Source organism: Ictalurus furcatus, chromosome 29 (assembly GCF_023375685.1).
Source record: "Ictalurus furcatus strain D&B chromosome 29, Billie_1.0, whole genome shotgun sequence".
In the NCBI taxonomy this organism is placed as follows: domain Eukaryota; kingdom Metazoa; phylum Chordata; class Actinopteri; order Siluriformes; family Ictaluridae; genus Ictalurus; species Ictalurus furcatus.
Window position 1 is genome coordinate 11180516 of NC_071283.1, and position 16214 is coordinate 11196729.

Genomic DNA, 16214 nt, shown 5'->3' on the forward strand with positions numbered 1-16214 from the left:
AAAGCAGTCTTTGTCAGCTGATATGTCTTGTAAACTGGTTAAGTAGGTTTATGTCAGTTGTCATGAAGGGCTTATATAGCACTTGTGTCAAGTAGCTGTATTCACATCGCCTCCTGAGGAAGGTCTTACCAGATATTTTATGGCTCAAACTATTACTTTATTACAATGGTACCTACATTGGACCTTCAAAACATTCATTTGCATTCAAAACTATTACAAAGCCCAGTTCCATTTCATAAGCATACTTATTTACGAAGCCCATATGCCAGCCAAATGAATCATTTCTGCATTTCTAACACTTTTATGATATATGATATGTATACCTTCGATGTATAACTTTCCCAATGTCATGAATCATGAATGTCATGAACATGTGCTGTTATTAACACTAATAACATTCAAGATAAAGATAATAAATTACAGGAAAAATCTTGATCTGTCGACCCATAATGCTAATTGAGAGATAGTCTGAAGTCACCTCACAAGTTTGGCATAAACCTTTCATAATTTCTCTAGCCTTGCTTTATTTATGCAATGCCTATGGATGCATTATAAAGCCCCTATGTAGGTCCCCATCAAATCAAGTATCACTATATATGTTTTATCCTTGTTACAGTCAAAAGACATAAAAATAAAGCATGTTTAACATGAGTATAATTATTATGACTAGGACTCGATGTCATTAGTGACTTCTGAGCTACATAGTCAAACATGCAATTCTCTAGCTATTTGGCCAACATCCTCCATAGCAAAAGTTTGTATTTGGCATGCATTTAAAATATAGCCACAAATTCTCCTGATACTTTTCTCCTAGATGTGAGATTATGATGCAAGAACCTGAAACCCAAGCTGAGCCTCGAATCTCTGCTGGAGTCTACTCTGAGCATCCTAGTCTCTGCTGGTGTATCCATTACTGTTTTGCCAGATAGAGTATCAAATGCTAAGTATAGGCCTAATCATTAAAAAAAAAGTTGTCATCTTATATATATATATAGATATAAGGAAATTCAATGACCTTGACATGACATATTTTCCACATTATAAGATGCCTCCTAAAATCTGTCTGCTAATGATATCAGTGCGCTATTATATATGTTATTCACTGTGTAAGTTTTAGCTGAATGTCTCTTGGCAGTGTTTAGAATATACGTGACAAAAATGAATAATATGCCAAGCACAGTATATGATTGGTTCATTGGTGGTGGGGGAAGGGTTCTTGCTTCTCAGGAGGTGCTACATGTTAATGCCTGGTTATGAAAAGTAAAAGGCATCTATGGGTTGCTTGTACATACATTTCGCAATACTTTTACGAATCGTAAAATCATAAACGAGTAGCAACAACTCAAAATTTCTCTTCACGTCAGCCTTGAGGTACTATATGCTAATGGAAATAGTTTTACGTGTCGTCAATTCATACTCGAGTATACGTAGCAACTTGTTTGCCCCGCCCACTCGGCTCTTTAGTTACGCCCACCGGAATGTTGCAGTACTGAGAGGATTTAGTCATACCCTTAAGTAACCGTGCATGTTAATGGGATATCCTTAGATTTGTAAATGTGGCTGGCAAGAAAGTTTGCAATTGTAACATGAACATAAACATGTAGCTGTATTAGAGCAAGGAAAATAAATGCGGAATTTGTTGGTTGTGTATGGAAGCGAGCACTAACCTCCCTGTTCCCCCTTTTTCAGCTGGATCTCTCGCACAGGTGGCTGGCAGCTGGCTGACGTGCCCCTTGTTAACGATTCACATGTTCTAACGATGGAGGCCAGGCCACAAACAAGCTGTGCCAACATCATCAAAATGTCACCAGCATTGTGGTGGCTCTCTCCGAGCACAGGCGTAATTGCCAAACAGTGTTTACCGCCTGGACCGTAAAGCTCTTGCCCTAAACCACACAACAGAGCATAATCCATAATCGAAAGTCATTTCTATGCTAGAACCGAGAGAACACATGGTGTACGTTGTGATGTTATATTCTCGACCATTCTTGATTTGTGTTCACTAAAAGATGGCAAGTTTTCCCTTTTGCGTTATGAATCTATGAACACGACCATTATATTTGTTCCTGTATATTTATTAGCATCATGGTTCTCCAAGGACAATTTACATAACGACTATATAAAGGAACTCGAAACAGCGCCCTTCCATGCATAAAGCAAACCCCTTCGGCTCAACTCGAGTTCCCTGTAGACTCTCTCACTCTCATAGCAGACATAAAAATGCGTTGCCCTGTTTCCGAGGGAAGTACGGAAGACGAAACCAAAATTGTATGAATGAAAAGAAAAGAAACACTGGGGGAAAAAAGCACACGAACGCTCAGCAGGAGTTTCTCTAAAGTACAGCTGTTGAAGGCCCATCCAAACATCTCTCAAATTCTCAAGGAGAATATTCTAACAAAACCTGTTATTATGCATGTGTATGAAGTGTGGCTGTCTCCATTTTAGAGTAGATTATTGTTTTCAGATTTTGTCCATGAATAAAAGGGCAGACAGGAAGGTAATTATAGTCCAAACATTTCTCAAACCTTGTTTTTGTAGTGTTGAATCTCATAAGCAATTGGAACTTGAGCTGCAGACAGCTGCAGCTGTAGACGGCTTGACTGCAAGTTAATATTTTTCATTCAAGTTGAATTGGAAGGTGTAAAAGCAAGTTTAACTGCAAAGAACACACATGCAATTAACTGCAACACAAGGATGTGTTTGCCAAGGATTAGGCTTAGAAGTATGATGGAAAAGGGAAAAAAAAAAAAAAGGCCAAAGAAGAAGTGAAAAAATACAGAAAATGCAAATACATTGGCACATTTCAGCTGCTTCTAGCCAAGCAGACACATTTGATCCAACTGTGCTGATTTCTTCACAGCAGATGCCATATTAAACCCTGGAGCACTCGACGCTTCCTCCGGCCAGCGCTATTAGGGTAATTAAACGCAAAATGCTATCTGGCTGCAAATCCTGCACAAACCAGGCCTTTGGCATTCATGTGGGAGATGTATCCCCGGCAAAAAACCAATTACCAAAAACACAGAAATGCTTTCATTGACCAACATTCTCTCCTCATTATTGAGCCAACTCAAGGTCACAAATTCAATTAAATAAAGCTGTTCCGACACATCGGGAAATGGTGCGTCTACATGCAGTTGTACTGCATTGAAGACTTCAAAGGAACAGAACTAGATGATGTCTCTCTCTCTCTCTCTCTCTCTCTCTCTCTCCCTCTCTCTCTCTCTGTCTTTGTGGTGCTGTTTTCCCATTTTTTGGTGTGCCATAGAAGTTGAAATTGGAAGGTGAAGATATACCCTCCTATAACACTTCCTATGAACGTCATATTTTTAATGAACTATGGACACATTTGTATCATATTATAATGCATTCATAAGGCATTATACAGTGTTAAAATTATATGTGTAAAATTCCATTTTTATTATAATTTTTTTTATTATTATGCATTATGTATTGTTAACATGTTGCAATATAAGTAGTGTTCATATAATACATTATAACAAATTCTGCAACTTTACAACATACAATGCTTGCATCTTTACAATGTATTGCACAACTTTACAACTTGCATCATACTACAAAACTTTACACCATACTGCATAACTTTACAACTTAACATACTACATAACTTTACAACTTAACAACATACTACAAAACTTTACACCATACTGCATAACTTTACAACTTACAACATACTACAAAATTTTACAACTTAACATACTACAAAACTTTAAACCATACTGCATAATTTACAACTTACAACATACTACAAAACTTTACACCATACTGCATAACTTTACAACATACTACAAAACTTTACAACTTAACAACATCCTACAAAACTTTACAACATACTGCATAACTTTACATCTTACAACATACTACAAAACTTGGCAACATACTGCACAACTTTACAACTTACAACATCCTACAAAACTTTACAAATTAACAACATTCTACCAAACTTTACAACATACTGCATAACTTTACAACTTAACAACATACTACAAAACTTTACACCATACTGTAGCACTTTACAACTTTATAATATTGCACAACTTTACAACATTGTATAAAACTTTACGACATACTACAAAACATTACAACATAAAGTTTTTGTCTGTTTGTTTGTTTTTACAAAACAGTTACCTCTCTGGTATTATTCATTTCAAGATCAAGACTGCTTTTGTTATGCTTTATGCAAAAGTGCTTGGTTTCTTTGTTCTTGATTTTATCATGTGTTATGAATATAGCCATCTATCTATCTAGCTAAATAGCTAGCTAAATTGCAAACAATTTCCATGAATTATTTTAATGATGTGTATAATGCCGTATGACTGCATTACACCATGATATGGATGTGTTCATAGTTCATTACAACTATGATGTTTATAGAAATAGTTACCGGTAATACTGTGAGAAATAAAACCTTCATAAAGCCTTTGATTTAACAAACATTTTGACAAATACAACTTATAAGCTATTATAATAATATATATCTTAATAATCTATACTCAGGAGATTGCACTCTCTTTTGGTATTGTAAAAGTTAAAAGCACCACTTGTTATGCATTATGTCAATTAAAAAAACAAACAAACAAACAAACAAACAAACAAACAAAATATATATATATATATATATATATATATATATATTATAACACTGCCTTTTTATAAATAGGTAAAATAAAGTATATAAAGTCTTAAGAATGGCTCATAACAGGTTTTAGGTCATTAAACATATGGGCTTCATGGGAATTGTTACAATACACTTATAGTGGCACTGTAATATTTTTGCAGATAGAAGAAAGTATACCGTTAGTTGAGAATGAGAGGTACTGAAAAGAACTTCTACTTATAGCTAGAGTTTATAAGGCCGCATGTTTTTGTCATGACAATTACTACTGTAGCTCAGTGTCATTCTGGTATGCCATAGCATTACGGTATGCCGTAATATGACATAGCTAGCAAGTGATGCTAACAGCTAAACAGAAGTGATTCCAAAATGTATTCTGCAATGTCTCCTGAACTTAGCACTTGGTGGTAAAAATGTCATGAACATACTCTTGCAAATATTTGTCTTATATGATGTTTATGAACACTTGTAATGTCAAGACACACTCTAAATTGGATTGAGTTTGGTTTTGATTGACATGTCACATTCTCAGCATTATGTGACTTTACATACTAAAAGTACCATGAGCTATAAAGTTAGCCAGTCCATAAAGTGTCACAAGGCAACTTATGTCACTTGACTTAATGTAGTATTACGTATGTCAGCATCAAAGTTAAATAAAGTAGTGTTGAGCCTAGTGAAATAAACCTTTATAAATATTGACATCGTTGTCACAAAAGGCTTATGTAGGTCTCATGCAGCCCTATAAACACTACGATTTATATCAAGTTACCAAGTAAAGTTTTGCAGAAATTGAATTAGTTGTGTAGATTAACAGTCAGATTAAGGTGAATGGGCCGTTGCAGCTGTACTCTATAGAAACCTCCACTGCCTTGAGCCTCGCCAAATCGAACATTACGGAAACAATACAGGGTAGACGACTACTCAAGTTCTAACCAGTGTTTAATGCAGCTTCTTCCTTTCCTCCATTTCTTCTTTCCTCCTCTTTCTCTGGGGAATTCTCTCGCTCTTTCTCTCTCACTCTTTCTCTGATGGGCCGTGCCCAATAACAGGTGACCATATCAGTGGATGGCATTTTGACCACCACTGGTTACACACAGGAGGACTATACCATGTTGGGCTCAGATGATTTCTTCTACATCGGTGGGAGTCCGAACACCGCTGACCTTCCAGGATCACCGGTCAGCAACAACTTCATGGGATGCCTTAAAGACGTAAGTGTGTCTGTGGTGACATTTCAACTGTGTGGTTTTTTTGCTTGTTTGTTTGCTTGTATTTTTAGTTGGTTTTAAAGTGTGGTCTGACATTTCTTCAGTTCCCCTCTCACAACTTTTAGTTCCTACCTGATTTACTGTTTGATGCTCTAAAACAGAAGAACTTATGGTTTCATCTTAACTTGTCATATACGATCTCTCAGTAAATGTCTATAAAGACAGTATGGAGGAAATAAAAACAGGGTGTCCTGAAAGTCTCCATATATAGGGGACTACGTATGCCAGCACCACGTCGGTTGTGCCTTCATCAGTGGATGTTCATGGACGTCCACTTCTTGGTTGGTCCGCAACACTTCCAGTCTTTTTTGAATTTGTTAATAAGTTTGGCAACAGTGTTATGTGTGATGTACTTGCCATGTTTCCTGCCAAAGTCCATTGTGCCCTTGCGTCAGCTTCCTGATCCAGCCGTGAGAATGATTTCAATATGTTCTATATAATGTATGAACAATTTTGTATGTTCAAATATGTTCTATATAATGTATGAACAAAGTACGAACAATTTTGGAAGACATTTTGCAAAAAAAGTGTTAATTTCCCCATGTATGGAGACTTTGGGACACACTGTAAAGATCGTTGGTGTGTCTGGTAAATTGGCTTGCTTTGCTAATCTGCTCTTAACATGTAAACGTAAATACATTTTATACAAAACGGATGTGAATAAATCAAATAGCAGGCTGTAGAATATATATTCTGGCTACTACCATTTTTGATTGGAACTATTAAAAAAATGCTGAGACAAGCTACAAATGACAAACAACTTGTTTCTGTTGACATAAGCAGCTAGTGTGTTGTTTTTTTTGTTTTTTTTTGCCATTTGCTAGTTGCTTGTGTATTATTTTACACACCATTATCTTTCTCAAGGTGCACTGATGGGGACAATAGGTTCTGACTGCTGTTCCCCTCTTTATTTACAATCGTACGGATTGTGTGCGTGTGCTTGTGTTTTAATTTAAACCTAATTCCAGTTTAGATGCTAAGCTAGATATGCCATCCTGACACGGAAATTAAAAATTGATTTCTTCGTTGGCTCCAGCACTGCGTACTTGTCTGTGTCTCCTTGTCTGTGCCCACAAAAATGTGCTACCTGCCAAAATGAACTCAGTTTACAGAAGTGCACTGCCTTTAATTAATCAGAAATGTGGTGTTGAAGCAGCCAGCATGGTTTCACATATTTTACACAGTTTATTAATAACTCTGGTGGTTAGAGTGACACGAGAATAGAGTCAACTGTAGCACGAGAAGTCATGTATTTACTTGTCAAGGCTGATTTTGGATGTTTCTCATTATTTCTTATAGTTGATAGTTTTTGATTTTGGTTGTTGTGCAATTCATCCTTAAAGATGGTGAACTTTGATTGATTTCCGCTTAACCAACTGAGGGACACAAGATGAAAGAGGTGTTAGTTTGATCCATTACTGAGTATTATATATCCGTTGTTTGCGGAATTTAAGATCGAGACCAGAGCATTAAAGCATGCTGTAATTTACTTTGGTCCAGTACAACAGTTGTCCTCAAGAGTCAACACTGCACAACTGATTCAATATTAATTAGCTGATGGGGTTACAGGTCTCTAAAGCCCAGTGTTTGGGAATCCCAGTGCAATACTACCTTATGTAATAGTGCTGACTCCAGTCCTGAATTGAGCCCAAGTGTATTCATTTAATTGGCCAGCTTGACCATGGTGTTTTAACATCAGGCAGCCCAGAAAGTGTCAACAAAAATATCTATGGCATTTGGCAGATGCCATTATATATAGGAGCTTACATATATCTTATTTATACAACTGAGCAGTCGCGAGTTAAGGGCGTTGCTCAAGAGGGATGCATTGGCAGCTTGGTAGTCCTGGGATTTGAATTCATGACCTTCTGGTCAGCAGTCCAATGTCTTATTGGCCCCTTATGATGTCAGTTTGATGTCACAATTTAATGTTTATAGCAGCTGATGTCTAGTCAATAAACCTTATTAATAAATGTTTGAATAGCTTTGTGTCAATCATCATGAATAGCCTATGTAGGTGCTAGATGTATAAAACAACCTGTATGTGTAAAGGAATGTAAATGCATTATGCAGAATGAACATACCGTAGAACAGTGGTTTTCAAAGTGGGGGCCGCCTCCCACGAGTATGTTTTCTCTTTCTCACTCTCAGACAACCCACACAACACACACAATCAATTCCTAATGTAATGTAATGTAAAGCTGTAACATGTAATTATTAATAAAAAGAGGGGGATATATTCACAAGTCTGTATTTTTAACGTGTTTTAAAGACATCTTGCAAAAGGGGGGCATCGGTCAAATGTTAATGGCATAGTGCGCCCTTGCCCTGGAAAAGTTTGGGAACTCCTGGCGTAGAATATATTCTCACCAGGACAAATATAAATATTAAGCTCACTATTAGTTTTTAGGATGTGTGCCATAAAGACTGCACTGGGAACTGTTAAGTTTTTATTTTCAGAGCTGTCAGATATGAAGCTTGTGGGAAGACCACAAGCATTTACTGTTAATTCATTCATCTTTAGTACTTGCATGATCCAGGTTATGGTGGCTTAAATTAGGCTTAATTTAGGTTGAAATTCATCTGGTTTGTTTATATTTTGGGAAATTGAACCAAATTTGTTAGAAAATATTGTGGGAAGGTACACGTAAAAATATTAACTGCGTGAGCAGGATTAAAAAAAAAACCTGCATACATTTCTAGTTGAGAACAATTATGGACTCAAGTGATGTAGCTGATTTTGAGGAAATGTCCGAGCCAGAATTGGCCGATCATGTTGACAGTGCTAGCACTTTGTAACTCTATTTTTATTTTTATTTTCTGTGTTTTTGGAGGTACAGTATAGTGGTAAGGTTCATACTTAATACAAAGTAAAATAAAGAAAACAAAACCTTCAAGTTTAGGCCACGCCCAATTTGGGTTTAAGTCCCAATACCGATATGGATATTTGGAGCACTAAACATTCTTAAGTGTCATGCAGCTCCGTAAACACTACCATTGCCGTGAGTGATATATAAATTTGATCAATTGTGTGCATACAGATAAAGATTTTTTTTTATAAACCTGTGTTGTTTGCAATCGTAACTGTCAATTGTAACTGTACTCTATCGAAATCTCCATCATTCCAATTGTACTGAAAACAATACAGCGTGGATGACTACATTGAGCCCTTTTCTAATTCCTTGACCAGCTGGACCAGGTGTACAGTTTAGCTTTGTTTAGTTTAGTGTTTACTGTGCACTAACACAACTGATTTGGTTAATTATGAACCTTCATGAGGCTAATTTCGAGAAGGGAGGATATTAAATAACCAATCAAAGACTGCATTGCATATCCCTGCTGGAGTGTGCTCAAAGCGATGAAACTAGTCCAGCAACACTGATGTAGTCAATTCAAAGTTTTCAGAAGTTTTAAGAAGTCTGAATATGGTCATGCATGGATGGCTTCTGTCTTTGCTTCTTATCATCATTTTGAAAGACTTGCTTATGCAAACAAGAATTCCCACTGAAGCAAGCCGTTGTCTCTCCAATATAAATGGTCCCCTTCAGGCGTTGAATTATAATTAGGTATTATTTACAGTTAAAGCCTATGAGGATTATTAAGAGTTTTTATGGCAGCAATAACTTTGTGCATGACTTTGGGGGGGAAAAAATGGAAAATCTCATTATGTGTATGGTCATGAAATTTATTTTCTTTTTATTTTTAATATGGAATAATAATCAACAATAAAGTTGAGTCACTGATCCATGCTGCACCGCCCGTATGATATAATAACATTTATGACTTTCCATCTGTGGCAGTCATAAATCAGAGGTTCACTGTGATCTAATGATCTGTTTGTGATTCATAAGCCAGGCACTTTTATCCAAAGTGGCTTACAATTGAGAGAGGATCCAACCCAAATATAGAGCTGAGCACTTGTCACAAATTCCCCCTCTCAGATTGTGCTATGGCTCCCAGCGTGAATAGCACTGCTTTTGTGCTTCATGTTTGTTTACATCATGTGGGGTTTTGTTGATATCACAATGCATGATACATGTCTTTGTCATTTTCACCTGTTTTCAATTCCTCCCTTCATTAGTTTGTGGTTCTTAAGCCCCGGGGTTTCATTGTCTCAAGATCTTTTTTAACGTTAAATCTGAATATCCTAGTTCCTTGTTTCCTGGTTTTGACTTGGATCCCCCCCTGTTTGCTTCTGTCTGCCTGTTATTTGACTCCTGCTTCAAATTCTGAAAATGATTTGTGGAAAGCCCTTTTTGATTGTTGTGTTTTTTATTTGCAAATTTCCCCTCTTCTTGGAATTGGTTTGTTACCTAAATGTGTGCACCTGTACTGTGTTTACTCAGTTAGTTTGTCTATGTATACCCTGTTTTTTTTTTTTTTTTTTGGGGGGGGGTCTTAGTGTTCATCGTTTAGACCTTTGGCAGTTTTATTATTCTGAATATGGATCATAATAATAAAGCACGCACTAAATGTTCTGCCTCAGTGAACATTACACCTTCTAATCAATAGTTAAGTGCCATAATCAATATGCCAAAGAATCCAGTTTCTTCTTATAGACCCAGTTTACTTTATTATCCCTAAAGTTAATTGTGCATTGTTCAAAGAGAGTATACAAAATATTCTGCACTTTTGATACAATGTCTCTGGGATAATAAGCTCTACTGCATCCTATGCCTGATCATACAAGAATTCAAATCCAAAAATATTACCTATATAATAACTGTAAAGTACCTGTTGTACACTCTAGAGAATACTATTGAGGTAAATACCCTATCTAGTTACCCCCAGCTCTATTATTGGAAACCCTTCTTCATTCCAGCTGAAATCTGTTTACCGCCACCTACAGGTTGTATACAAGAACAATGACTTCAAGCTGGAGCTGTCCCGGTTGGCCATCGAGCGCGATCCAAAGATCAGTCTCCACGGTGACCTGGTGTTCCGCTGCGAGGACGTAGCAGCGCTCGACCCCGTGACCTTCGAGACACCCGAGTCGTACATCGCACTCCCGCGCTGGGACACCAAAAAGACGAGTTCCATCTCTTTCGACTTCCGGACGACGGAACCCAGCGGCCTGCTTCTCTTCAGTCATGGCAAGCCACAGGGCAATAAAGAGCAACGTCATGGGCGTGAGCTGAAAACTGACTATTTTGCCATGGAACTGCTGGAGGGCTTCTTGTACCTGCTCATGGACATGGGCTCCGGTAGCATCAAGCTCAAAGCCAGCAATAAGAAGGTCAATGACGGGGAGTGGTGTCACGTTGACTTTCAGAGGGAGGGGAGAAAAGGTGAGTAGACAGGAGATCTAGAGGTATGGTAGGTGAGAAAGTTGCATTTTACTGCTGCTTTTTCCACTTTTATGGTATGATTGCAAATGCACACACAGCCCTATAGACGTACCTGCCTGACTCTAAATAACTTTTTAATAGACAATAAAAAGAGCATCATAACTCTCACTGATACACCCAGACAGCTGCAGAGATCTCTTCTGAGAGCCACTTGTGCTTCTCTAACCACACACACTCTTGCACCTGTAATGTAATTAGCACATATTCATGTTTAATGGTGCACGAGTTCTCAAGTCTTCGACAATGCTTGAAAAAAAACCAATAATCTTTTTGGAATACCGCTCTGTGACAAATTGACTGTGCTCTCGATCATATTCAGACATCAGCCATGTTGCTTTTAATAGTTTTATATTAATGCACTCCTTCTAATACGTTATTGTTTCTATAGTAACAACTTACACAGGGACTTGTGTGGAGGATGCTCCAAGTAAACAGATTCAAAATGTGTAGAAATGTGGATATGGTGAAGTTCATTTAGCATTTTTGGAAGGAGTCTCCAGCGTCAGTGCTTTGTAACAGTCAGTAGGTTTTCCTCCATGGGAAAGTCTTCAGGATTGAGGGCTTTGTGGTTTCTCTGTGACGTGACAAGCTGGTTTTTAAAAAATTTTTGGTCTTATTCTTGTTTTTGTCTGTTAAGTAACTGTTACTTACTTAAATTTAGCTGAATATAATGTTTTACTGGTGCTGTCCCACAAATTGGGTCACATGGAAGCTAAACACCAGAAACACCCAATTTAACCCCAGTTTAACCAAATTCATGGAAAAGTATTCTTAAAATTCCTATTCGCTTTTAGACTATTAGTCTGTTAATGATTCTAACATACTGGTAATCTGCATTAAATGATTAAAAAACCCCAAAAAACTACATACAAATTGGAATGTATTTTGAAATACATTGGTTTGTACTTTGTTTTGTGTCTGTTCTAAAACGTATCACAGGAACTCATCATTAATCAGTTTTGGATGTTGTATTCTTTAGAAATTGAAGAGAGATAAGAGAAACGGCCAATATCCAATTTGACTCCCGCTAATGAAAGTCTTTTAAAATGCACCAGGTTTTATCTTTTAATATTATACACAGTATGTAAATATTACAGTTGCTTGGGACATGGGATTTCTATTCTTTCTATACCGCTCTCTCTCTCCTTTCCCAGGCTCCATTTCAGTGAACAGCCGCACCATGCCCTTTAACTCCAACGAGGGCAGTGAGATTCTCGATCTGGACAGTGACATGTATCTAGGTGGACTTCCTGAGTCTCGCCAGGACCTCATCCTTCCCCCCGAGGTGTGGACGGCGTTGCTCAACTATGGTTACGTGGGCTGCGTGCGTGACCTTTTTATCGACGGAAAGAGCCGCGATGTCCGCCGCTTGGCCGAGATCCAGAGCGCTCCGGGGGTCAGCAGCTTCTGCACCCGGGAGCTCCAGAAGAGGTGCAGCAGCACCCCGTGTGGAAACGGAGGACTCTGCAAGGAGGGCTGGAACCGTTATATATGTGACTGCACAGGCACCGGATACCTGGGTAGCAACTGCGAGATAGGTGTGGGGTTCTTTAAATCCGTTTATTTGCTTATTTAATCCATTCTTAGACAGATGTGTTAAAATATTAAACATAAATTTGCACTTGGAATAATAATCAGCTGCCCCAGATTTGGCTGTAAGATTAATAACGGAGAGTTTGGCAAATATTCAAACATATGGAATGGTTTTTTTTTTTTAACATTAACTTTGATGGATTCTTTTATCGGTGATTCAGTATTTATTCTAGGAAATAGACTGTACTACTTTCAGTGAAACAGATGGCAGTAGTTCATGTAGTTGATAGATTAATGATGGTGGAAGGTTTTTCTTCACTGTTGTTAGAAGCAGAAGCAGGCTCTTCAGCAAGACTTTCTTGACGAATAATAATTACTTTGATTAATAGTGTGATTGTGAATGCTAATAGTGATTAATAATGATTCAGTTCGGAAAGGGAACTTTACTGTGCAGGTGAACTCGGTGTATTAATGCCGCCTACAGCGGCATGCTCGTCAGTCAGAAATGATTTCCTCTACCCAGTAGCAGACACATGTCAAGAGCCTCGGTTAACGTTCACGTCAAACATTAGATGAATAAATGTGATCTCTGTGACTTTAATTGTGGTTGGTGCCAGACAGTATTTCAGAAACTGCTTGTCTAGTTGGATTTTCATGCCCAGAAAACAACAAAACATCTAGCGAGCAGCAGTTCTTTGAATAGGCGACGTTTTTATGATCTTCACCTGTCCAGTTTTGGTGAATCTGTGCCCATTGTAGCCTCAGATTCCTGCTTTTTACCTGACAGGAGTGGAACTCGATGTGGTTTTCTGCCGTTGTATCTGATCCACCTCAAGTTCCGAGATGCTTTTAATCCTAACCATGGTTGTAAAGAATGGTTATTTGGGTTACTATAGATTTCCTGTCAGCTTGAACAAGCTTGTCTGGTCATTCTCCTCTGACCTCTCTCAGTAACAAGCCTGTAGAACTGCCAGTCGCTGGAATACACCATTTTTGAAGTACACCATTTTTGCAACTTGTATTGCTTGGACATAATATTTGTAAAGCAGATCAGATGTAGCTGTGGCCAAATTCTAGTAAAACAGTCAAAGCCAAAGTAGGAGTTTACTATCTATAAAAATAATAATAATAATAATAATAATAAATTAGCTTGAAACTAACCTCAAACATGAATAAAAAAAAAATGAATGTGTTCACCTTGTCATTTTCTTTACTTTCAGTGATATTAATTGATCAAGGTCACTGTGAAAGTATAACCATGTTACCAAAATTCTACAAATTGAATGATTAATGACAAAACAATAATAATCATTGTATGTAAATGATTAGATTGTCCATAATGTCCTCATTAGCATGTTTGCTTGTTAAACATGTTTTGTGTATTTGCTAATTCTATGCTAAAAACACAGCCCTGTTTTAGAGTCCTATTTAAGAGCAAAATTGCAGGTATTATCAGCTAGTAAACATTGTCGAAAATGTTACTTGAGATGGCACATTTTCCAAACAGTTAAAATGCAAATGTTCTCAGGTTCAATTTTGAAAAATGATGAAATAAAGTTTTCAAGAGTTACAAGGGCTAAACAGCCCTGTAACCAAGGAAGCACCCTTGAGATACTTCCATTCGTGTTTATTTCTTTACTAGTACGTTCATCTTTCTTTACAGGCACAGAGAAGCTGGTGAAGAAATATAGTTTTGTCAAATGTTTAGTAGTGTAATTAATGTAACTCATTGCAACAATTTCTGCGATTTAAGAGATTAGATAAGCAGCGGCGCTTGAAACTGTTCAACGCCGCAGGTGTTTCTTAATGAAGAGTATCCGTTGCGTTCTTGCAGGCAGTTCATTAATCTATAGTGTCAGAAGAAGGATTTTCGAGTGGCCACAGCAGTGAGAAGAGCCGCTCCTAGTTTGACTGAGTACTCTTTTGGGGGCTTCTCGATATCATGATTGATGATGTCGTGTTGGGTTTCATCTCACTATTCCACAAATTAACATTATGAGAGAAATATGAACCTTCGATCGGCACTTGTCCTTGATATTTAAATATTGAATTAGATGCTATCTGCGTAGTTGATGCTACCGGCTGTTCTATTTGGAGAGGCAACATATTCTGCTAAAAATACAGCAGTAGTCATGAGATCAGAGAGGGCACCGAAGCGTCATCTGTACTGCCGCAGCAGAAATGTTAACAGACACACAGAAAATCACTGGAATTGTACGAGTTACAGTCTCGCTTCCTGGTGGGAAATATGAGGACTGGACCATCGTAAAGTAGCCCTGAAGGCAGCAGAGCGATGAGGCATTCTACCACCATCTGTGCAACTGTTAGTGGCACCAGCCGGTGCAAGATGGACCGGGCATGGAGGGTGACAGGAGCCATGGATCCATGGCACTGCAGGCTTTGCTGGCCAAATTGGCTCTTGTCTCTGGAGTAGGAACATATCTTGCTTGACATTTAAGAAATATTTTAAAGCTATTTTAAGCTTTTTAAACACCCAGGGTTACATCATTCTATCAGGCAAGGCTGCTGTGTGCACCCAGTTTTCTATATTTTTACTTTAAAGTAGAGACTAATAGATGCCATTAAGGAAGCCATCATGAAATCTATAGAGCAGCTCTCTTCTCCCATCTAGTGTTGTTTTTGGATATTGCCTCAAGAGCCGAGTAAACGGTGTGTTAGTAAATTAGTGTGTTAGATTTATATGTTTGTGTTCCAGCAAGAATTCCATTTAAAAGTGCACCTCCTTTGCCCTATCTACTCTTACAGAGGCCACAGTGTTGAGCTATGACGGCAGCATGTATCTGAAGATCATCATGCCGAGCACCATGCACACCGAGGCAGAGGATCTGGCCCTGCGCTTTATGTCCCAGCGAGCTTACGGCCTCCTCGTGGCCACCACCTCCAAAGAGTCTGCCGATACGCTCCGTCTGGAGCTGGATGGCGGACGGGTCAAACTGACCGTCAATCTGGGTAAACTTAACCGCCATTATCACTGTCATCCTCATCATTACCCTTCTCTTCTACTCGCAGGGAATTTTCTCTGGGTGTGTGCCCCTATCTCCATCATCTGCCCTCCTCAGGCCTTGAGCCTTTTCCCCACAATCAGTGGTGCATCACTGGGAATGTGCGCTTACTCTCGCCCTGTAACGTTCTAGTTTCAAAACGAGTGTGATTTTGATTGTAGTACATACTTTTGCCAGCAGGTGGAGACCTAGACCGTCTTTACATGCTAACCTTACTGTCTCCATTAGGGCTTTTTGAATCTATTTCACTATTGAAAAACAAAGAAATATTTATGTATTCGTGCTTAGATTTTACTATTGGTAACCGTACTCACATCTCATAAATGTTATTATTATATTTTTAAAATGACAACAACAACAACAACAACAACAACAATAATAATAATAATAATAATAATAATAA

The 16214-nt window shown here is 38.1% G+C and overlaps 1 protein-coding gene across 1 annotated transcript in view; it reads left to right on the forward strand.

Annotated features, from left to right (window-relative positions):
* The first annotated feature begins 5661 nt into the window (after nucleotides 1-5661).
* Nucleotides 5662-16214, forward strand: part of LOC128604279 (neurexin-2-like) — a 302809-nt gene continuing 292256 nt past the window's right edge. Inside the window, exons 1-4 of the mRNA XM_053619289.1 lie at nucleotides 5662-5850; nucleotides 10757-11195; nucleotides 12410-12793; nucleotides 15555-15758. Of these exons, the coding sequence (XP_053475264.1) occupies nucleotides 5749-5850; nucleotides 10757-11195; nucleotides 12410-12793; nucleotides 15555-15758 (1129 nt within the window). The 5' untranslated portion in view covers nucleotides 5662-5748. The remainder of the gene's footprint in view (nucleotides 5851-10756; nucleotides 11196-12409; nucleotides 12794-15554; nucleotides 15759-16214) is intronic.